This window comes from Amphimedon queenslandica, unplaced genomic scaffold (genome assembly GCF_000090795.2).
Source record: "Amphimedon queenslandica unplaced genomic scaffold, v1.1 AMPQUscaffold_13482, whole genome shotgun sequence".
NCBI classification, from domain to species: Eukaryota; Metazoa; Porifera; class Demospongiae; order Haplosclerida; family Niphatidae; genus Amphimedon; species Amphimedon queenslandica.
The window spans coordinates 141,563-163,798 of record NW_003546282.1 but is presented as its reverse complement, the minus strand read 5'-3'; the positions used below and the strand labels follow the sequence as shown (position 1 = coordinate 163,798).

The window sequence follows — 22,236 nt, the reverse complement described above, 5'->3', positions numbered from 1 at the left end:
ATTTCTAATGCATGATTCCTAATGCAACTTTGATGCATAAGTGACTTTTAAGACATTATTTTTTTAGTCCAACTCTTGAGGAGCCTACCTTACCTCTCCCTGCAGCTAGTCAGCCAGGATCAGCATCACAACTCCAGCCGTTAAATCCATTGGTTCCATTGGTTCCATTGGTTACAGATCCATTGATTCTTGAGACAAGGCAGTGGCTGGCTGACAACAATTTTCTTTCCCATGCTTATTCTAGCTTAGCTCATTATAGACGTGAGTACATCAGTTAAACTACAAAAATACATGTTAACAACTGCATAAATCTAAACATTGCTTACTATAAATGTTGCCTTTACATGTATATACAGGTATTGACCTTCTAAAATTAACCTGTGAAGAGTTAATGAAATTATGTGGCTTTGTTGATGGAATGAGGCTATATAACACTCTGCATAAAAGGTTTGTGTCCCTTAATTACCATTACCCATAATTTCACATCATTATAGGTTTCTTAAAATCATCTTTATATCATTTGAAGAAGGCACAGGTATTGTACGATAATTTTTAATTTTTTAGAGCTTTTGTCTAATTACCATTCATTTTTATATTTTATTATTTTTTGTGTTCACACAATTATTCTATTCATAGCATATTATCCTGTATTTCTGGAAGAATACAGTGTTGCGCATCTGAAGGACCATATCGCCGAAAAATTTTCTATAGAGTCATCCCTCATTTCTTCAGTTCTATTAAAGCACAAGAATGAAAATTTACTAGTTGTTCACGATACAGTTAGTAAAGCATCAATCAATAAATTTTTCGTTGTTGATATTATAACATTTCATTGTTTATTATAGGTATTAGAGACTATAAATAATGAGGAATTCTTCATTGCTACAAAAGGTCAGACTATTGTTGTTATTACTTTATTATACTATTATCATCATAGATGAGAGTGCGGCTGATGGGTCGATCAAGATTATTATGAAGCATGTATGAACAGGACTAATTATATTTAGTGTTTTTTAGTAGTAGCAGTGTTTTAGTATTGTTTCTAGTTATTGTTTAGTATTGTGTATTGTTTTAGTATAGTTAGTATTGTATTGAATTAGCGTTTTTAGTTTTTAGTAGCTATTGATTTAAAATTTTTTAAAGGTCAATCTCATGTGGGCAGGCAGGTGGGATTATAATTATCATCAAAATCATTAATTATTATGCAAAAAGAAAAGCCACCAGAAAAAACACAAGAAAAGGCTGAAATGAATTAGCAAAAAGGCATGGTTTATTAAAACTTAATGGGCGTGGCCTATTTTGGTGCGCGTCAAATAGAATAAGTTCATCATCTATCCATCATGTATTATCCTGTAGGTTGGCCTTTGGTTCTTGATGGTCGTGGAGGGACTGGTGGGGCTCCATTACAACTCCTGACGGCCAGGAACAGGACAAAGAACCTTATCTTTGAGCTGAGGGAGCACTCAATTGCTGTCTGGCACTCTAGGGTAACCATCATTATGACACATGGTCATGATTTGACTTCCTTATTTGGTCAATGATCATAATAATAATTATTATTCTTTTATTATTATTTTAGTTGCATATTCTACTGAGCTCATACAAACTATCTCCCGGTAATATCAAGAGACATGGAGTTAATTCTTGTGCTGTTCTTAAACCCGACGGATCCTGCCTAGCCATTTCAGTGAGTGTAACAGAGAGAGAGAGGGAGGGAGGCATTTTATACTGTATAGCGGGAAATTTTGGAAGGGATTAAATTTGGCAGATTTAGCGTTTAGATAGCCATTCGTCAAAATAAAAATCCACCATTTTGAGCCATTATATGCATGCTCAATGGCACGTGACCACAAATTCGCCAAATTAAAATCCGCCAATCACCGAAATTTAGTCCCTCCAAATTTACCAACTATATGGTATTCTAGTTTGTACACATGTATATACTAGAAGTGTTCAAGTGTTTTAGGTGCATGTGTACACATTTAGCGTACATGTACATGGTAACATCTCTTTTTTCTCTTTATTTAGACTTCAAACGGTTTATTGTATTTCCTTCACATAATCTACAATCCGAATAGCTCGGGAGGCCGTTATGCGTACAAGGAACACGGACTGTAAGCTCTCTCTCTCTCTCTAATCACATGATCGTCACATGATCTCCTTATTTAGTTCTCGTAATAATCCCAGTTTTGATTTACCCTCCGAAGGCCCTCCTTTGGAGCAAGTCTCGTTGAACCTGATTCACGAGGTCATGGTATCCGGTTTGACTAGCGTCATGTGTTCGTTTGTTGGGCAGCTGATGGTTTGTAGTGACCTTGGTATAATTCATCGTGTTAGTTGGAGTGGTGTCTTTGATGCTAATCTCTCAATATACTTGAGTTCATTACCTTTTTCTAATGACCTGTATCCAGAGTCTAGAGGTATGCATGTACATGTAGTTCTCTCTCTCTCTCTCTCTCTCTTTCTCGTCACGCTTAAATTTTTCAATCAATTTCACTCATGGTTTCATGTACACATTTGTAATTGTATTTTCCTTTTTCTCTCCTTTTCTCTTCTTAGCCCAGCCGTTAGGGGAGCTGCAGTCAGTAGTTGATATATCTTGTTCCAACGAGTTGCATGGTTTTGCTATAGTTTTATCAAATGGGAAGACGGCATTTGTGACTGGGAAATCGGCTAAATTTGAGCCAAAAGTAATGCTACACTCTACTTGAATCTATTCTACTTGTACATGTACATACATATAATGTCTTATCTATCTTTGTCTTTAAGTTTGTTGCTGTCATGGTTGTTAGTACATGCAGTGTATGTATTTTATTTGTAATATTTTCTCTATAGTCACTTCAAGGAGTTTGGCTAAAGGAGACTACTGATGCTACCTGTGTTGCCATCAATCCTCGTTATAATCTGATTGTGTGTGGGCGTGCCAAGTAAGATTATTATTATTATTATTATTATTATTATTATACTATTATTATTATTACTAGTGGTTTGATTGATACGTATACACTTGATGATGCCTCAGGAGCATGGAACAAATTGAACACACTTCAGCTCTCAAAGCTTCACTTTGCTGGTAAGCATACACTACTACACTAAACCCACTCTAGCTACTAGTACAGTACTACCAGTTGATAAGTAGTAGTGGTTTTCTACTGATTTCTATTACTATAGTTTAGACTACTGTATGTACATATACATGTACATGTTTATTGCTTAGTGATGTAAATAAAGCTCTGTTAAACTTCTTTCTACTTTCCTCCATTATTCCTTTTTCTCTCCCCAGACTCAGATCAGTATCAGTTAGGGGCAGTACAGTGCCTTCAATGGAGTCCTATCGATTACAGTGTGTTGGCTGTGGCTTGGAAGAATGGCGGTTTGTCAATGTGGTCTGTCTTTGGATCTCTTTTATTCCATTCTCTTGGCAATCAGCCAGGGTTAGTCTCCTAAGATTATTAGTTTTTCTATATTATTTTTATTTTATTTTATTTTATAGTACACCTACTCCATTATTTCGGTCACAATCAACATTATTACAATCATTAGTGAGATTTACACTATGTACATGTACACACAGTATATCTTCTCCATTCTTCTCACTTTTTATTCTTTTTTGGCTTATTTACATATACATGTACATATATTTTACTTTCTTTCTTTCTCCTTCTTTTCCCTCTCTCTCTCTCTCTCTCTCTCCCTCTATTAAGGTCTGGTCGATAGATACTTATCAGTTATGGTTGCTGCCACGCGGTGAGCAGCTCTTTGACCAGTACAAAGCTCACCTTGTCCACTCCACTCCAGCTGCTGAAGGAGGAGAGGATTCCACTGATACCACCTCAGATAATAAAGTCCTCATTGCCGGGAGTCACTTAGTCGTCATTAACTTTGTAAAGAGTGCCTTTATCAATAACCCTGTCATAGTAAGCACTACAGTACATGTACATGTACACATTGTATGATTGCTATTGGTAATACACATTCACTGTAACACATTGTCAATCATCATAATATTGTTTTTGAGTATAATTTTGTACATGTACATGTACAGTAAGTAGATTTGTAATTTCACATACCAAAATTTTAATCTTGAGCAATTGACAAAGTTTTTACTTCCTTAAATATACATGTACATGTACATGTTCCACTTATACAACTACATGTACATGTGGCTACATGTACAAGTCTTCAATCCAAGTCTTCAATTGTGTTCTTTTGTTTGTTCCATAGACCAATCACCAGCAGCTCTTCCTTCACTCGTCCGATCGACTCTACCTCTCTCCTCCTCTCTCCCCACCCCCTAGTAACCTTAGGGCTGGTTACTATAGCAACGGGAGCAACGAGCTCACTAAGATGGAAGGAGTTCCCCTATGGAAGATTATTCAAGTATTACACACACAAACACATTTACATGTACATGTACATGTATGTGCAAACATGTATTATGTACATTTTTGTATATTTTAATGCCTTAATTGTTATACTGTTATAGTGGGTTTTGTGTTATTTTAGGTTCCACCAAGTTATTTGTTGCTTAATTGGCCATTACAGGTAATGTGCATGTACACCTATCACATGTACACCTATCACATGTACATGTACATCTATCACATGTACAGTGTATATTATTATTGTTTGTTCTCTTTTCTGTTAGTATGCAGCCATTAGTCCAAAAGGGGATTATGTAGCAGTTGCCGGTAAAGCTGGCCTTGCTGTGTATTTGATACAGAAAAGGAAATGGAAGCTGTTTGGCAGTGAGCTCCAGGAGCAGAGTATGGTCTGTAGAGGAGGATTGTGTTGGTTTGATGACGTCATTGTGTTTCCGTGTCGTGTCAATGGAACTGATGATGAGGTATAACAGCATTAACATTGATACTGATATTGATACTGATACTGATATTGATACTGATACTGATATTAATACACTGATATTGATACTGATATTGATACTGATATTGGTTGACATTGGTATTGATACTGATATTAATATTGATTCTGATATTGATATTGATATTTGTGATTTTAATAATTCTTTTATTAGGTTCGGTTCTTTTCTGTGCACAGAAATCTCGACACGTCAACTTGTCTTCATATTTTGCGTCTTGTATCATCTCCAGTGAGACTCAATGTGCTGGGGCCACACCTACTTATAGCAACTAGGGATCTATCACTGACGCTCTATAATATGAGCATCTCTTATGACACAGATAAATGTATACACGTGTGAAATAATAATAATAATAATTGTAATAATTTTTTGTAATAAATAATTAAAATGAAGAATTATAGTAGTGCTTTTTTATTCTTATCTCTTGTATTTATTTTCCTTCTCTCTCTCTCTCTCTCTCTCTCTCTCTCTCCAGTAGTTCCTTCTTTGTCGATCGTTAAATTACATGTGATGTCGTTTGTCTCCTTCGTAACTCGTCCCTGGGTTCTAGGTCTTGTATCAATAGTACCTTCAACAATACGAGCAGAGCCTGTCGCTGGTAACTTTAAGTATCATGTTCTTCTTTAATTTAATTCCCCTTTCTTCCCTCCCTCTCTTTCTCTCCCTCCCTAAGGTGGTGATGACATGAACAGGTTGAATAGTGTATTACTTAACATAAGTGGACGTGTTGTGATGATACAGAGAGAGAAACCTACCACTGATACTGAATCTATGGTACACACACACACACACACACACACTATATGTTCATTAAATGCTCATTATATACAATGTAAATCTACTCTACTCTCACTGCTTGTGTTAATTAATACCAGAAACACTGTATATTAGTCATACTTGTACTTAATATTGTTTGTTTTTCTAGGACGATGAGATCCAATGGTCGTTCTCTAATCCGGTCAGTCTTGCTCCTTCAGTTGAGGCTATTTGGACTCCGCCTATTGACCAAACCCACATGACGTCACCAAATCACATGATGGAGTCTCTTTGGGTGGCATGTGGAGCTCAGGGAATTAAAGTTAGTCAATTTAAAATTTTTTAATTAAAAAGAAAAATTGATATGATTAATTAATGTACATGTATTAGCAACATAAAATCATAAAATCAGTGAATTTACGGTTTTTAATTTTATTATTAATTTATTTGTAGGTGTGGCTTCCACTGTATCCCCGTGGGGAGACCCATCCCACGTTCCTGTCCAAGAGGATAATGCTAACTCTTCCCTCCTCCTCCTCTTTCCCTCAGACCATTCTCTTCTCCGAAGCAATAATCGTGGGCGTGTCACACGAACCTCTTCACGCCGACCATTCGCTGACCACACCCCTTTACTTCCCACCTACTAATGTTAGAAGAATTGTGAGTTGATATCACTTTGAATGTCCTTTTTTTATGATCGTTTATCTTTTACAAAGACTCGTTTGTTTTTGAATCACATTCTAAGACAATTATTAAAAAGAAAGTAAGTTACATGCACATGCACATGTACATGTAATACTAGATATGTACATGTAATATAGATATGTACGTGTACATAAATGCGCATGTACATGTACATTCATAATTTGTGTTTTTTTTTCTTACAGTTTAGGTAGCCATGCCCTCCAAATAGCTCGGACTCATGCTCATTTGTCTTATTTCGCTCATATACTTGAGCTGATGCTTCACGAGATATTGGAGGAGGAGGCACCAGGTTCTATTCCCATACCAGGTACCAAAGCATGAAAGCACGAGAATGAAATATGTATGCATCGTTTTTAAGATTTCCTCTTTGAAATTTTTATTATTTAATTTCATTCCTTCTCCCCCTCTTTTTTTAGACGCATTATTACCAAGAGTTATTGAGTTCATTAAGGAGTTTCCTCATTTCTTTGAGACGGTTGGTTCTTGTGCTAGGAAGACTGAGGTAGCTCTGTGGAACTACCTCTTTGCAGCCGTGGGTAACCCCAAGGACCTGTTCGAAGTGAGAACATTTGTTGTATAGAAAATTTGAGCTGATTTTGAGAAAAAATTAAAAATTATGACCATTTTTTAAACTGGCTAATTTTGAAAAAACACAATATTCAGGAGATATCATGCATATACATGCTTATCACCTCTAATTTTTATTACATTTTCTGATACATATTGAAGTTCTTATGCTGTGTAGAAAGTTTGAGATGATTCCGACTTCAATTTTTCAAGTTATGGCCATTTTAAGAAAATGCAAAAATTCTGGAAAAATCCATGTACTATAGCCCATGGTTTTTTCCAAAAAATGGCTCCGAAATCACCCCAAATTTTTATTACATTTTCTGATACATATTGAAGTTCTTATGCTGTGTAGAAAGTTTGAGATGATTCCGACTTCAATTTTTCAAGTTACGGCCATTTTAAGAAAATGGAAAAATTCTGGAAAAATCCATGTACTATAGCCCATGGTTTTTTCCAAAAAATGGCTCCGAAATCACTCCAAATTTTTATTACATTTTCTGATACATATTGATGTTCTTATGCTGTGTAGAAAGTTTGAGATGATTCCGACTTCAATTTTTCAAGTTACAGCCATTTTTAAAAAACGCCAAATTTCTGAAAAATACCCAAGGCTATAGCCCATGGTTTTTCCCGAAAAATGGCTCCGAAATCACCCCAAATTTTTATTACATTTTCTGATATGTATTGATGTCCTTATGCTGTATAGAAAGTTTGAGGTGATTCCGACTTCAATTTTTCAAGTTACGGCCATTTTAAGAAAATGCCAAAATTCTGAAAAAATCCCTGTACTATAGCCCATGGTTTTTTCCAAAAAATGGCTCCGAAATCACCCCAAATTTTTATTAAATTTTCTGATGCATATTGATGTCCTTATGCTGTGTAGAAAGTTTGAGGTGATTCCGATTTCAATTTTTCAAGTTATGGCCATTTTAAGAAAATGCCAAAATTCTGGAAAAATCCATGTACTATAGCCCATGGTTTTTTCCGAAAAATGGCTCCGAAATCACTCCCAATTTTTATTACATTTTCTGATACATATTGATTTCCTTATGCTGTATAGAAAGTTTGAGGTGATTCCGACTTCAATTTTTCAAGTTACAGCCATTTTAAAAAAATATCAAATTTCTGAAAAATACCCAAGGCTATAGCCCATGGTTTTTTCCAAAAAATGGCTCCAAAATCATCCCCAATTTTTATGATATTTTCTGATACGCATTGATGTCCTTATGCTGTGTAGAAAGTTTGAGGTGATTCTGAGCACAAATTTTTGAGTTATGATCATTTAAAAATGCTTTTTATGGCTCTGAAATCACCTCCATGTACCTGTACATGTAGTTCTAATTTTATGAAACTATTTTCCATTACAGTTGTACATGTACATGTACATGTACCATAGATATATGTACATTGTATTTATACACCTGCATGTTCTATTTCTGGTAGGTTTGTTTGGTTGATTCAAGACTCAAAACTGCTGCCTCTTATCTCATAATAATTCAAAACCTCGAGCCACCTGCTGTCAGCAGACATGTAAGAGAGAGAGAGAGAGGGGGGAGGCGAAAGACTTCTATTATTATTTTTTAATGTTTATTGCCTATCATTATAGTTAGCTACACGTCTCCTTGATGCATCTCTTGATAACAATCAGTGGGAACTAGCCAAAGATCTTGTTAGATTCCTTAAAAGAATAGGTACATGTACATGTACATGTATATATACACACATCACACAAATGTACCTTAAACTCCATTCTATGTACGGTACTTTAAGTTCTGTTAAGCACTACTACATGAGCAGAATATTTTTATTTGTGCCTGTTATTATGTAGCACAATATATATATCTATAGGGCCTGGTGACCTCTCCCCTCTCTCTCCTGTGTCTTCTCTTCCAACACCATCAACCCCGTACGGTGCTAAGCCGTTGAAACCCTCAGGTACAGTATCAGTAATATGGACACATACACATACATTGCTTGAGATATGAGGTCAGTTTTATTTGTCACCCTCGTAGGTCCGAGTTCTCTCGGAGCTAATGCTCTCTCGTCTCCCGTTTCTAACCTTCCTGACCTTGATCAATCTGTTGTTATGGTAACGCGGGATCACCTTAGCAGCGGTAACCCATCAGGCGTGGTTAGCATCAGTGGAGACTATTGCGACTCATCGGGAAAAATTATAAAGAGGTTACTATTATAAATTGATTTTTAAAATGCTTATAATATTCATGTACAAATTATATTTTTAAAATTATCTTGATTACTTGTTATTATACATGTACCGTGTACCACTTTTCATCATTTCTGTCCCCAGGCCTCATTTTGCATTGGATGTTGACACTAAAGAGGATTTCTTTATAGAACTCATTCTCTGTCGTCACGCTCGCAAGCTACTAACAACAGCCTCACTCTCAGACCTTGGGCTCTTTGCCGCTCACTTAGAATTCGATATACCACAATGGATGGCCAAAGAAAGGTTGTAATAATGTTTATAATTAATATATTTATTAGTTTCCCTTTTTTTCTCTCTCCCTCTCTCCCTCTCTTTCTCTCCTCAGGCATAGAGCTGCCTGCATTGATAGCTATGTTCAGGTTCTGTGTGACCTCCACAAGCAGTTTCATTGGCCGTTTCCTCCCTCCTCTACCCTGACCACGCCCTCTAGTATTGCCACGCCCAGTGGACTGGGCAGCAACACGAGATACTATCCTGTCGTATCGGACCCCAAGCAGATTAGAGTAACTCCTGATAGAGAGGATAATCCTGACAGCTCGCTTGAAAGTTCTTCTAGATTGGGTCTGAAGAGATCCAACAGACCCCCTGATCTGAATATTCCAGGAACCAATGGGAAGGTAGAGGTGGTAGCAGTCAATGAAGAAGGAAAAGGAGAAGCTGAAATGGAGCAACAGTTAATCCAAGAGGTCATCTTTCAGAGCTCAACTCCTTCCAAAGTCTCTGGAGGTTCGTTTAGTATTTGGAGCAACTTCATTCCTGGGCCTTTGTAGATTAGCACACAAATTGCAATTACAAAATAATTAAATATTCAACTATACAATCATCTTTTTGTAATTTAAATTTTTATGATAATAATAATAGTAATGGAGTCCTTATTTTTACTCTCCGTTATTATTATTAGGTACTGGTAGCTCAGAGAATTTTATCAAGCCTACATCATGTAAGTATTGTATAATTGTTGGCTCTCACATGTTCTTCCTCTCTCTTTCTGTAGCTGACAAAGTTTGCGACTCTGAATCAATCGTAGAAACTGTAGACGATGACCCAAGCCTATGGGAGGAGGACGTTTCATTGACAACAGTGTGGACTACGTCGACAAGAACTGTTCAATCAGAGAGAGAGATACGATACTTTGTTGATGCTAGCATTCAGTCTTATTGCATTGAATGGGCAGCAGTATTAGGGATATTGCTCCAGGACTCTACCGTGTTTATTCACATGCAGCAGCTACTGGAGGATGAAGAGAGGATTGAGGGGGTTGTGTTCCCATCCGGTATTGACAGTAGGATAATGACTGGTGTGTCATCACTTAGTGAATGGGCAGCTAGCAATTGGTAAGAAATGACAACCATTTACATGTATTTATTATTTTTATTAGAAGAATAAGTGAAAGCTATTCTTGCAAATAATTCATATGTAAACTTTTAGCTTTGATTTACTGTGATGTAAATGCAAAATAACTTGATCTATCACAGCCATGCATGTACATGTAATTACAACAAAAAACTAAGTAATTGTTACATTATTTTATTTGGTTTCTTATATAGCCCTGGGTACCTGCCTTTCCTATCACTCATCACTCCAATCCTTTGCCAATGGCAGCAATCATTAGTAGATCATATGAAAAAGACACCTGGTGAAGCACAGCTACAAGCTGGAACAGGAGTTGGCAGTGATCCTCTTGATTTGCTAGTGAATCATGAATCTACTGGTGGGAGTGCTGGAGTAGAAGGAGGAGGAGAACCTACTTCACCATCAGAGACAAATAAAAAGATATTGAAGCAAAATAACAGCAACAAAACTGATACACCTTCTCAAGAAACTGCACATCAACAGCAGAAACAGGACGAGACAGGAGGCTGTGTTATAAACTGAATTATTATAAATATTCCTTTTTGCAATTATTAATGATGATAATTTATAAATTTGAAATCTTCAAAAAATCATCTTATTAGTTTTTATTGTTTACGAACATCAGCATAATTATATAAGCATTTACTTCCACTGTGGTATTTTTTGACAAGTTTCGCAAGTCTCCATTTCTTTCTGAAAGTGTTCTACTTGAATGGTAATGCTTGAAAATCCATACTCAGTTTTTAGTATATTTGAAGCATCTGTTAATATACTTTGAGTATCAGATTTATTACCTTCACCAATAACAAGTGAAATGAACTCAATATTAATGTATGGATTACACTAACCGACTGCAATATGAACTGCTATTGCTATTTTATCTACAGTCAATGACCATACATGAATATTGTGAACTAGTGCCACATCAGGTAAATCCATGAGAGCTTTCTCTATTGCATCAGTGTCAATGTTATATGGAACACCTATCATGAATACAATTGGTATTATACAAATTAATGACAACACGGCATTTCACATCATATACCTTCCATTAGTACGAGTACAGCATCTCTCAGTACACTGAATGTTGATATGATGACAAGGATTGAGAATATGAAGGTGCACACTGAATCTATGAAATGCATTTTAGGCTGCAATAAAAAAAATTGGAAATTAGCTATTTTCTGGCAAGTATACAGCTTACAAAGAACTTAATGATGTATCCTGCAATTAGAATTCCAATGCTTTGAATAAGATCACCAATAACATGAATAAAAGCAGCACGTACATTGATATTTTTACTAATTTTTTTCTTTTTTCCCCTTGATTTATCCTTTTTCTCATTATTACTTAACCGTGGAATAAATTTCTGCCAACAATTTTTTTCGTCATTTTCTTCATTTTCTAACAAAGACAACGAGCCACCATTCTCATTCTCGTGATGATGTTGATGCAAAACACTGCACATGCTGTAAAAATAATGATAAGTTATAGTTGCTGAGCAGTGACAGCAATCAGTACATACATCATGCATGCTGCACAGCTATTATTATACTTACAACACATTGAAGAAGACTCCAACACAGGCTGTGATCAGCATTATATCAGCATCAATCACTTCATCGTCATGAATCAGTCTTTTCACTGCTTCATATACCAGTGCACCAGTGATGATCCAAATAACAAAAACAGAAGCAACTGCTCCAATTACCTCTGTATAATATAATTACACAGAAAAGATAATTTGTGGTACAATCTGCCAATTCCTATGTTCTTAATTGGCTGCAAACCAATGTATATACATAACAGGTACTCACTGATAAAATTACATTGCTCTATAATATATGGCAGTCATAAGTGACTTTGATATTGATTTCCACAAAACTCTGCATTATGCGTGGCACAACTTTCAATCTTCAGTTCATGCACTCTTACATACCTGCTCTATACCAACCAAATGACATTCGTTTGGAAGGAGGTCTTGTTGCCATCCAAATAGAAAACAAACTAATTAAGAAACTAGCAAAGTCAGACAGCATGTGAGCAGCATCAGTCATTATTGCAAGACTATGAGAAAAGTATCCACCTAAGATTATAAGTGATCAACTGAACATGACAACTTTTCAGTGGCTCACCTATAAATTCTCCAATGACGAAAATTAGAGCCATAACACAAGCAATCACTAGCCTGAGGATGGCCTTTTTATTGCTCTTGTTCTCATCAATCCTTTTTCTGTGACAACTACAGCTTTCCATTGTGATTGTTGCTGCACTTATAATAATTATTAACTAATAATTAATTATCACTACACTACATCCTGTTCGTCATTATGAAACAGGATGTAAAAATTCATTATTACTTTAACTATTAATTATTTGTCCATGATTAAAAATAATTTCTTTATTAGAATTCAAACAAAATAAAACAGAAACACATGATCAAAATATATAGTGTCACACCTAATAAATAATACCAGTTATAGCTTTAAGTGAAATAAGTATGTACATTTTACACAGGTCTTGTAGGACTAATAGCTCTTTCTGGATCATTACAAAACATCCCACTGTTCCTTCTCCTTCCACTGTTCCTTCTCTCATAGCCCCCATGTTGCTGCTGGCAGGGTTTACAGGTCTCCATCTCCTCTTGAAAGTTCTCAACTTGCAGTGTAGTACTTGAGAAACCATATTTGTTCCTTAACATTTTGGAAGCAGTTGATAGGACAGCTTGAACATCTGCTCCTTTCTCTGCAAAATAACACCACAGTAACTTTGTATTACTCTCTTGTGCAATAACTAACTGATTGCTAAATGAGCAGCTATTGCTGCTTTGTTGACTGTCAAAGACCACATGTGTATATTATGGACATGCACAACATTCTCTAATTCTCTAAGATCATTCTCAACAGCTTCAGTATCAATATTACGTGGAGCACCTACACAAATAATCATACATTATTAATTCATGCAAACAAACTAATCCCTCACCTTCCATTAGTACTAGCATAGCATCTCTGAGTACATTTATTGTTGATATTATTACAAGGATTGAGAACAGGAAGGTACAGATAGGATCAACAATGTGCCACTGAGGCTACAGAAATTAAGAAGCAATGTACTATAAAAGTAGCAGTATGCAACTTACAAAAAACTTAATGATGTATCCTGCAATCACAACTCCAATGCTTTGAATAAGGTCACCAATGACATGAATAAAGGCAGCACGGACATTGATATTTTTACCACTTCCTCTCTTTCTTTTTCTACTTTGACTACTAATTGATACATAATAGTCTTCCTCTTCTTCATTTTCCTGATGATGACGACGATTACGCATTAGCTTATGCCACCATCTTTTCTTGATAATCCTTTCTCCTAATTCTTCATCATCGTGGCTGTGACCATGTCCATGACCGTGACCGTGACCATGTCCATGACCATGTCCATGATCATGTTGATGCAATACCATACACATACTGTGGATTGGACAAAGAAGGAAAATAAAGTAATACAACAAATAACAATTAAAAAACAATGGAGAATATTATTACTGTCAATGTAGTGTATAGCTGAAAATATTGTGGGGACTTGTATTTTGCAATTTTGTGCTAAATTTATTTTTCTGGTGTAGTCGTGAGTTGTTGATATAACCATTAACTTTGATAATGAACAGCAAATTCCAGCAAACCAGCTATACAGTGAGTCGCAAAAAATGAAAAAAATAAAATAAAAGAAAATTTGCCTATCTCCATGCATAGTATAGATGTACTTCTAATGGTTAACTTACAATACATTAACAAATACTCCAACACAGGCAGTTATTAGCATAATATCAGCATCAATGTTGTTATCATAATGTATCACTCTTAATATAGCTTCATATACCAGTACACCAGTGATCAACCATATTATTAGGACTGATATCACAGCTCCCATCACCTCTAAAAAGAATAAAATCAAAAAGAGTCAAGTATAAAGTACATTACATACAAAAAATTTTAGCAACTTTTGACCAATACCCTGTACTATAATAGTCTAAGCAACTTTAAAAATTCATATAAAATCCAATTTTGATTGGAATCAGCTCAAACTTTCTACACAACATAAGTACATGCATATGCATCAGAAAAAATTATAAAATGAAAAATTCCCTCTTTTTAAATTTTCATAAAATTTGGCCAAAGACTATGTACTTTAAGTACAGGGTCTTTGATCCAATTTTGGAGTGAACTGGTATAAGTATATCCAGTAACCAGTTGAATGATGAGGTGTTGTACTACAACACTTAACTTCCTATCACAAACAAGGTATTAATATTGTTTAGTGTAAAGGGAAATGTCTTATTGCTCTTATATATTGCATTTGGAGGATGAACCCTTATCCAAGAAAAGTGATACCACAAAAAATACTCATTGCACATGCATAGCATGTGTACCTAGCTGGCTCTACAAGCAAAACACTGGCACTGGCATACATAACAGTAGGAGATAGTCTATGCTAGATTTACAAAGGAAAGAACTTAAGCGAAACTTTAAATTAGAAAAATCAATATCTTAGCACAAAAACAATATTTTTATACTCCATAATGTTAATTACGTATGTACGTACGTAGGTGTGTGTGACTATGCTGCTATCATATCAGTTGTCATTACTGTGAATATAATTATGAAGAACAATTGACCTGCTTTGTACTGCTGCGATCGGTGCTGACATGTAGTTACGGTATAAACTGCTCGTAACAAAATTACAAAAAACATGCAAACTTATATATACATAGACGTGCAAATTTAACAAGAGAAGCCAAAGCAAAACCATAGTACAAGTCTTCATGTGCAATTTTACGCTTGCTTTAACAGCCCAGTGTATGTAGTAGAGAATAAAATGAATTTTTATTTCTTGTTAACCTTGGTATGTGTACTACCATCTGTTCATATTGTCTTAATCCTCATTATCACTGCATTGTAACTGATTATCATACATAATGCAAGATGCATACTCAATAGTCTAGCACTAACCCAAGAACCAGTCTAAGTACACGTAATGTATGCTTAATTACCTGCTCTATGCCAACCGAATGACATTCGTTTGGAAGGAGGTCTTGTTGCCATCCAAATAGAAAACAAACTAATTAAGAAACTAGCAAAGTCAGACAGCATGTGAGCAGCATCAGTCATTATTGCAAGACTGTGAGAGAAATATCCACCTGGGGAGAGAGAATGGTAGATGGGATGGAGGGGGATAGTGAGAAGAAGATAGGAAACCGAATGAGTTCAAAATGCATTCAATTTCAAAAACATACCAACAACTTCTCCAGTCATGAAAGCAAGTGCAATGACGCAAGCAGCAACAAGTTTAATACGAGCCTTTCTGCTTGTAGTATCCTTCACTTTAACATGGCAGGCACAACGTATGGACTTGTCCACGGCATCCTCGCTAAGATCAGCATTAATAGAATTTACTTGTTCAGAAAGGAGAGGATGATCCTCTGTTGGGGAGGGACTGGATGAGGCAGACTCATGCCCAGTAGACACATTTCTGGATAGAGTTAGGCTCTTTGGTGCGGACTGTGAAGGAAGAAGGGGTAACACAGGAGATGAGTCCCTACCCACAGGTCTACTGCTACTTTTACTAGAAGGGACACATTTCTTACACTCGTCAGATCTCGCATCAGGCTGGCTACAGGTGCAGTTTGGTGAGAGGGTGTCTCTGTCGACGAGTGTAGTATTGAGTAAAAAGTCTCTGTGAGATTGGGCCGTGGGTGTCATGGTGGCAGACTTAATCATGAACTCCTTTTCAGGCAAGAGGGCAGGCTCCGAGCAGGAAACGGTAATGTCTATCGGAGAACTCATCGCCCCGGTTCTGGTAGTCTAGAGTACTGACGGGAGCGGAATAGATCCAAGGAGAAAGGACTCTTTGTTTGAAATTGAATTGAAGCACCGACTCTGCGTCTGCGACTCACTTGCTGGATTTCAAAACGTAATGGCGAGTGGCGACGTCCCGCCTGATGACTCTGACCATTCTGTGTCGTGTGCATACCTAAAATAATGACTTTCATCACAATCCACAGGTCATCTACTACGCTTAATCATGGCTTCTATAATTTAGATTGCATCCCACGTGAGCCAGCCTATATTGTTTTAGTTGTAAGTACAAAAAATAATAATAAATAAAGGATGATAAATAAATAAAATAGTCATCATCACGCAAAAATTTTATTAAGTCTCTCTTCGTTCAGCGAGACTGCAAGTAACACTGCAAAAGCAAGAGAAAACCCAATTAATATGACAGAACAGTGAGCAGTTTTCTGACAACAAGTATAATGATTGAGATGGCTTTCATGTTCAGGAGAAGAAGAATCGTGATTATGAGATGAATCAAGTCTCAATTCTGGTAGCTATATAGTAACAAAATTACCAAGTGATATAATATTTATGAATAGCTCCTTACCAGATCAGCAAGAGCAATATACAGGAATGAACCAGCAGCTATAGCCAGCAACCATTCCTTAGAAGTAGCACTGTTAGTACTAATAGCAACGCCAATGAAAAACCCAACAATTGCTGTCAGTGATGAAAGGAAATTGAACATAAGAGCAGTGACCCAATGCAACCCTGACTTTACAAGTATACCAAAATCAGCTACAAGAAATGAAAATAATCATTAATGAGACATGGCATGACATAAGGATATCAATAAGCTACTGTAAAATGTGTTTTTCAAAAATCGTTTGATTATAACGTAGATATACACTACTGCATGTACTTAATAGATACTAGTGTACTTACTTGCAATTAAAATCATTGCATTTTGCCAAAAAAATATTATTAATAATTAATATCATTAACTAATTCACAGTACTAACCCATTTCATGAGGTATTTCATGGAGGCCTATAGCAAAAGCTGTACTTAGTCCTAGAGCAAGACTTTGGGAAACAGCAACTCCCAAAGCAATACCATCAGCAGCATTATGCATTAGATCTCCAATCAATATTATCCAAGCTAAAGGACGGACCTGTCTAAAAGAACAAACCTTCTGACAGAATGTCTTTGTGTTGTTATTAACTCGCCGAGTTTCCATATTAGTTTCACCATTCTGTAAAATTAATAAAAGCAAACGCTTTAAAACAAGAATGTACATGTACTTTGTAAACTGTATTACTGTCTCTTACACAAGTAGATATCAACGGTCTTCTATCGCCAACAATTGCAGAGCGGACTATAGCCTCAGTCTTATTTTTCTTTGCAGCTGTGTTTATCAAAGAATGAAGTATTAACTCCAACAAATAGAAAGCAAAGACACCAGCTGCTATTCCAGTGGCTTTCCAGATTGCTTCATTGTGAGTAATCTCCCCTTGAACATGATCATTGTCATGTGGATGGTCATGACTAATATGGAATATCTAGGCGGAATGTGAAGGGGGAGGAGAGAAAGAAGATAGAGAGATGATAAAGATTCTGATAAAAATGTAAAATTAATTTCAAATAGCAAAAATAAACAGCTCAGCACTTTAATGACTTACAGTAGGTAGGAGTTCAAATAGTACATCACAGAGCAAAGCTGATACTCCCATAGCAGTCAGCATTGTCAATAGGTATCTACTGATTAACTGGCCTAAAGGATTTTCTTCATTTAGACATGGGACAAGAACCAGACCAAGCAATGATAACATTGATATGACAGAAACCATGATAAAACCATAACCATAAGCTATAGAGAAGGATGGAAAGAGGGAGAGATGATTCAAAGATTATAACAAAGTACCTTTTGCTGGATTTGAATGGCTGTTATTAGTGCCATTACTATCACCACTTATTCTGAGGCTTAACGACAAGTTCAGTGCTGAGCTCATGTACATTAGTGTTGTACCACACACCTCATAGACTGAGTGACAGGACACGTGGATAAAATTATCATCTTGATCATCTGGTAACAAAAGAAAATTAAATTTGATGTACGTTTATGAAATGGAAACAAAAATTAAATCCAAGTTACCAAACAAAAGCCTTAGACCACACCTACATAGCTAGTTTATTATTATTTATTGTATTCTGCATTGTTATTATTATTTTTAGCAAAAACTCACTCGAATCAGTCCATTTTCCATTGCTACAGACACTGTAAGTTGAGCGGTCAACAAAAGTGGCGGCTTTATCCAACTGACTCACAAATAGCTCGTCGCTAATAGACAGGTCAGGCTTTAAAAGGAGAAAGATAACCTTTAAAACTTCTCCCGTACCCAGGACTTTTACTCACTGTATCTTTAGTATCCTCTCCTGTTGTAAGATAAGCACAAAATAATAATAACAGCAAGAGATACGGAAATGCCGCAAAACTCATTTTCGCTAGGTGTGAGCTCGATCGCGTGGTGATTGCTTCTTCAAAAATTAATTTTTTGAAATTTTAATAGCGTTAGCCACTCAAGTTTTATTATTTAAAATGAAAAGTTTACACTAAGTTGCAGTGTATCTATGGACTTGAAGCTATAGCTCTTACAAACATGATGTCCAAAAAACCGATACACTAGATCACAAGTTTAATAATTATAATAATAGCAACAACAATAAAAATAATAATCAATGAAGACAAGATGACGACGATGATGATAGAACTATAATTTGATACTCTTTTCTTCGCTTAAAGAAGTACTGCCTTTCCGCAACTGGCAAGGCCCACAGGTCTCCATCTCATCTTGAAAGTGCTCAACTTGTAGCGTAGTATTTGAGAAACCATAATTCTTTCTTAACATTTCAGAAGCAGCTGTTAGGACAGCTTGAACATCTGCTTCTTTCTCTGCAAAAGGTAACTTCTTATAACACATACTCTTCTGTGAAATAACTAACTGATTGCTAAATGAGCAGCTATTGCTGCTTTGTTGACTGTCAATGACCAAATGTGTATATTATGGGCATGTTCAACATCAGCTAATCCTCTAAGATCATTCTCAACAGCTTCAGTATCAATATTACGTGGAGCACCTACACAAATAATCATACATTATCAAGCCATACAAACAAACCAATCCCTCACCTTCCATTAGTACTAGCATAGCATCTCTGAGTACATTTATTGTTGATATTATTACAAGGATTGAGAAAAGGAAGGTACAGATAGGATCCACAATGTGCCACTGAGGCTACAGAAATTAAGAAACAATGTACTATAAAAGTAGCAGTATGCAACTTACAAAGAACTTAATGATGTATCCTGCAATCACAACTCCAATACTTTGAATAAGGTCACCAATGACATGAATAAAGGCAGCACGGACATTGATATTTTTACCACTTCCCCTCTTTCTTTTTTTACCGTCACTCTTAGTTACAGTGTGATCATCTTTTTCCCCACTGTTGTGTCCATGTCCGTGCCCGTGTCCATGTCCATGTCCATGTCCGTGCCCGTGTCCATGTCCATGGTCATGCTGATGGAGCACTGTACACATTCTGAGTAATAGAAACAATATAAATATAAATACAATCTTCAAAGTATTTACAAATACAAATGTAACTTACAATACATTAACAAATACTCCAACACAGGCAGTTATTAGCATAATATCAGCATTAATGTTGTTATCATAATGTATCACTCTTAATACAGCTTCATATACTAGTACACCAGTGATCAACCATATTATTAGGACTGATATCACAGCTCCCATTACCTCTAAAAAGAATAAAATCAAAAAGAGTCAAGTATAAAGTACATTACATACAAAAATGTTAGCAGTTTTCGGCCAAATCCCCCTATATGTTGGCCCAATTTTAGAGCAACTTTAAAAATGAAAAACAATTTCAATTGGAATCAGCTCAAACTTTCTACACAACATAAGTACATGTATATGCATCATAACATATTATATTAAAATGGAGAATTCTCTCCTTTTCAATCTTGGCAAAATTTTGCCAAAGACTATGTATAGTACAGGGTCTTTGGCCCAATTTTTGAGCCGATTCAATTGTCTCCATAAATTGCATCATTCATTGAACTAAACTCATTGCCATGGCATATAAAGACAAAATTAATGATACAGTAACAACAGCTCATGAACATGCATGGTAGTGCCACCTACATTGTGTATACTACAGGTACCGGTACTCCGGTAGTTGTATACTCACTGTACGGCGCACACTGATATTTTGGTGCCAATTAATTACACAACAGCTAAAATTCTTGGTAAATATAAATTATTGGTAATTTAGACAATTGCCATCAGCATTAATGAAATTCCTAGACATCAATTGGCTAACCAGATTCGCATACAGTTAAAAACAAGGAAGAAGTGCATGTATTATGCTTCTTTACCTGCTCTATACCAACCAAATGACATTCGTTTGGAAGGAGGTCTTGTTGCCATCCAAATAGAAAACAAACTAATTAAGAAACTAGCAAAGTCAGACAGCATGTGAGCAGCATCAGTCATTATTGCAAGACTGTGAGAGAAATATCCACCTGGAAAGAGAAACAACATCATCAGATGGGAATGCAATTTTCAAAATTAAACAAACCAAAGGTTAGGCATCAAAGACAAACCATAAGTTCATCCTGCCCTATTTAGAGACAAAGCCACAGCCCAAACAATGTCAATTGACATTGCACTAGCCTCAGTGCAACTAAAAGTACTTATAAAAATGTAGCCACTGTTTTATGAATGTCACCAACAATTAACACTAGGTGTTAGCAGCTATTAACAGTTTCACATTAACACTTACCAACTACTTCTCCAATCATGAAAGCAAGTGCTATGACGCAAGCAGCAACAAGTTTAATGCGAGCCTTTCTGCTTGTAGTATCCTTCACTTTAACATGACAGCCACAACGTACGGACGCCTCTACATCGCCTGGCGCAATATTGAGAGAAGGGCCAGGAGATAAAGAGTTTTTTGAAAATTTCGAAGTAGAGCCATAACTAGCTTTGTGTGTGGTAGGGAGGAGGGGAGATGAAGGTTGACACTTCTTACAACTACTGCCACAACTACAAAATGATATAGGCGAGCGAGTGTGCCCGAGTAAAAAGCCCTTTTCTGTGGAGTCAGGAGTTGGCTCAGAAGAGATCTCACGAAATGGCGAAGTAGCCATACCTAATCCAGGCAACCTTTATGACAATAACAAGGTAGCTAGCTTCTCGAAAAGCGTTGGTTTGACCGAAGACACAAACTCGAGGCGGCTCCCTTTCCTCTCTCTTTCTTGCTGAGTTGTAAAGCAGCAAGATGAAGGCTTCTTCCTTTGATGCCAGTCATCGAGTGTCGTGTGCAGTGGACCCTCAATTATAAAGACGTGTGCAATTATGGCAGCCAAACAATGTTTGCCAAAAAGCCACTACATTGCCTACATACAGCCATTGTTTGTACTTTGTTCAATGTTCATGCCGTATTTTGTATTTTGATCTAATTACTAGTTCTAATTATTATCAAAATAATCTGAATTATGAAACCATACTGTACTAACATGACAGTATAATGGTTGGCTTAGTGTTTTAGATTTATAAATAATTTATTTCAAAGACTTAGCAAAATAATTTAAAACAAATTATTCAGGTTCTCTTCATTCAGTGACACAGTGAGTAAGACTAGATATGCAATCAAAAATCCGATGCCAATCACAAAGCCATGACCAATTTTCTGATTGGTTGTATACTCAAGTTGTTCAGTAGCATCAGGATCATGAGAGTGGAATGAAGATAGCTTTAACTCCGGGAGCTATATATAATATACATTTAATTACCACTTTCATGCTATGTAGACAAA

The 22,236-nt window shown here is 36.2% G+C and overlaps 6 protein-coding genes across 8 annotated transcripts in view; 2 read left to right on the top strand and 4 right to left on the bottom strand.

The window, feature by feature from the left end:
* Positions 1-40: 40 nt before the first annotated feature.
* LOC109580676 (uncharacterized) lies at positions 41-1,022 on the top strand. Its single transcript, XM_019994113.1, has 6 exons — positions 41-261; positions 357-447; positions 495-535; positions 637-779; positions 846-891; positions 938-1,022. Exons 2-6 carry the CDS (start codon positions 392-394, stop codon positions 985-987), a joined length of 336 nt encoding a protein of 111 aa, XP_019849672.1. The 5' UTR covers positions 41-261; positions 357-391; the 3' UTR covers positions 988-1,022.
* A 177-nt stretch (positions 1,023-1,199) lies between these two features.
* LOC100634054 (RAB6A-GEF complex partner protein 1-like) lies at positions 1,200-11,072 on the top strand. 2 transcript variants are annotated; one of them, XM_019994112.1, is made up of 30 exons: positions 1,200-1,487; positions 1,580-1,687; positions 2,029-2,114; positions 2,170-2,420; positions 2,560-2,690; positions 2,836-2,927; positions 2,985-3,073; positions 3,284-3,434; positions 3,494-3,542; positions 3,705-3,917; positions 4,225-4,380; positions 4,507-4,545; positions 4,649-4,846; positions 5,036-5,207; positions 5,361-5,480; positions 5,556-5,656; positions 5,808-5,960; positions 6,092-6,298; positions 6,355-6,401; positions 6,526-6,650; positions 6,760-6,902; positions 8,357-8,443; positions 8,520-8,604; positions 8,762-8,848; positions 8,926-9,094; positions 9,222-9,383; positions 9,466-9,866; positions 10,042-10,080; positions 10,135-10,474; positions 10,688-11,072. In XM_019994112.1, the coding sequence occupies exons 1-30, from the start codon at positions 1,341-1,343 to the stop codon at positions 11,013-11,015; spliced, it is 4,476 nt and encodes a 1,491-aa protein (XP_019849671.1). In that variant the 5' UTR covers positions 1,200-1,340; the 3' UTR covers positions 11,016-11,072. The 2 variants fall into 2 exon arrangements, with proteins under 2 accessions (XP_019849671.1, XP_019849669.1); XM_019994110.1 differs by having other exon boundaries at positions 5,358-5,480.
* An 18-nt stretch (positions 11,073-11,090) lies between these two features.
* On the bottom strand, positions 11,091-12,762 carry LOC100633926 (zinc transporter 2-like). Its single transcript, XM_011404257.2, has 7 exons — positions 12,629-12,762; positions 12,433-12,579; positions 12,053-12,206; positions 11,698-11,962; positions 11,539-11,644; positions 11,342-11,476; positions 11,091-11,287 (listed from the first exon to the last, which is right to left on the bottom strand). Exons 1-7 carry the CDS (start codon positions 12,747-12,749, stop codon positions 11,136-11,138), a joined length of 1,080 nt encoding a protein of 359 aa, XP_011402559.1. The 5' UTR covers positions 12,750-12,762; the 3' UTR covers positions 11,091-11,135.
* A 117-nt stretch (positions 12,763-12,879) lies between these two features.
* Positions 12,880-16,466, bottom strand: LOC100633799 (zinc transporter 2-like). The gene is made up of 7 exons (XM_019994104.1): positions 15,790-16,466; positions 15,547-15,693; positions 14,278-14,431; positions 13,636-13,966; positions 13,479-13,584; positions 13,292-13,426; positions 12,880-13,238 (listed from the first exon to the last, which is right to left on the bottom strand). The coding sequence occupies exons 1-7, from the start codon at positions 16,337-16,339 to the stop codon at positions 13,003-13,005; spliced, it is 1,659 nt and encodes a 552-aa protein (XP_019849663.1). The 5' UTR covers positions 16,340-16,466; the 3' UTR covers positions 12,880-13,002.
* An 87-nt stretch (positions 16,467-16,553) lies between these two features.
* Positions 16,554-22,236, bottom strand: part of LOC100633671 (zinc transporter ZIP6-like) — a 20,096-nt gene continuing 14,413 nt past the window's right edge. Inside the window, exons 1-8 of one of the 2 annotated variants that reach the window (XM_019994105.1) lie at positions 18,746-18,875; positions 18,576-18,687; positions 18,254-18,415; positions 18,012-18,199; positions 17,661-17,891; positions 17,353-17,584; positions 16,938-17,128; positions 16,554-16,884 (exon numbers count right to left, since the gene is read on the bottom strand). In XM_019994105.1, the coding sequence (XP_019849664.1) occupies positions 16,690-16,884; positions 16,938-17,128; positions 17,353-17,584; positions 17,661-17,891; positions 18,012-18,199; positions 18,254-18,415; positions 18,576-18,687; positions 18,746-18,829 (1,395 nt within the window). In that variant the 5' untranslated portion in view covers positions 18,830-18,875 and the 3' untranslated portion in view covers positions 16,554-16,689. Of the gene's footprint in view, positions 16,885-16,937; positions 17,129-17,352; positions 17,585-17,660; positions 17,892-18,011; positions 18,200-18,253; positions 18,416-18,575; positions 18,688-18,745; positions 18,876-22,236 lie in introns of those variants that run through there. The other variant, XM_019994107.1, reaches the window with a different exon arrangement.
* Positions 18,915-21,842, bottom strand: LOC100640913 (zinc transporter 2-like). The gene is made up of 7 exons (XM_003384838.3): positions 21,202-21,842; positions 20,795-20,941; positions 20,002-20,155; positions 19,677-19,932; positions 19,520-19,625; positions 19,333-19,467; positions 18,915-19,282 (listed from the first exon to the last, which is right to left on the bottom strand). Exons 1-7 carry the CDS (start codon positions 21,566-21,568, stop codon positions 19,101-19,103), a joined length of 1,347 nt encoding a protein of 448 aa, XP_003384886.1. The 5' UTR covers positions 21,569-21,842; the 3' UTR covers positions 18,915-19,100.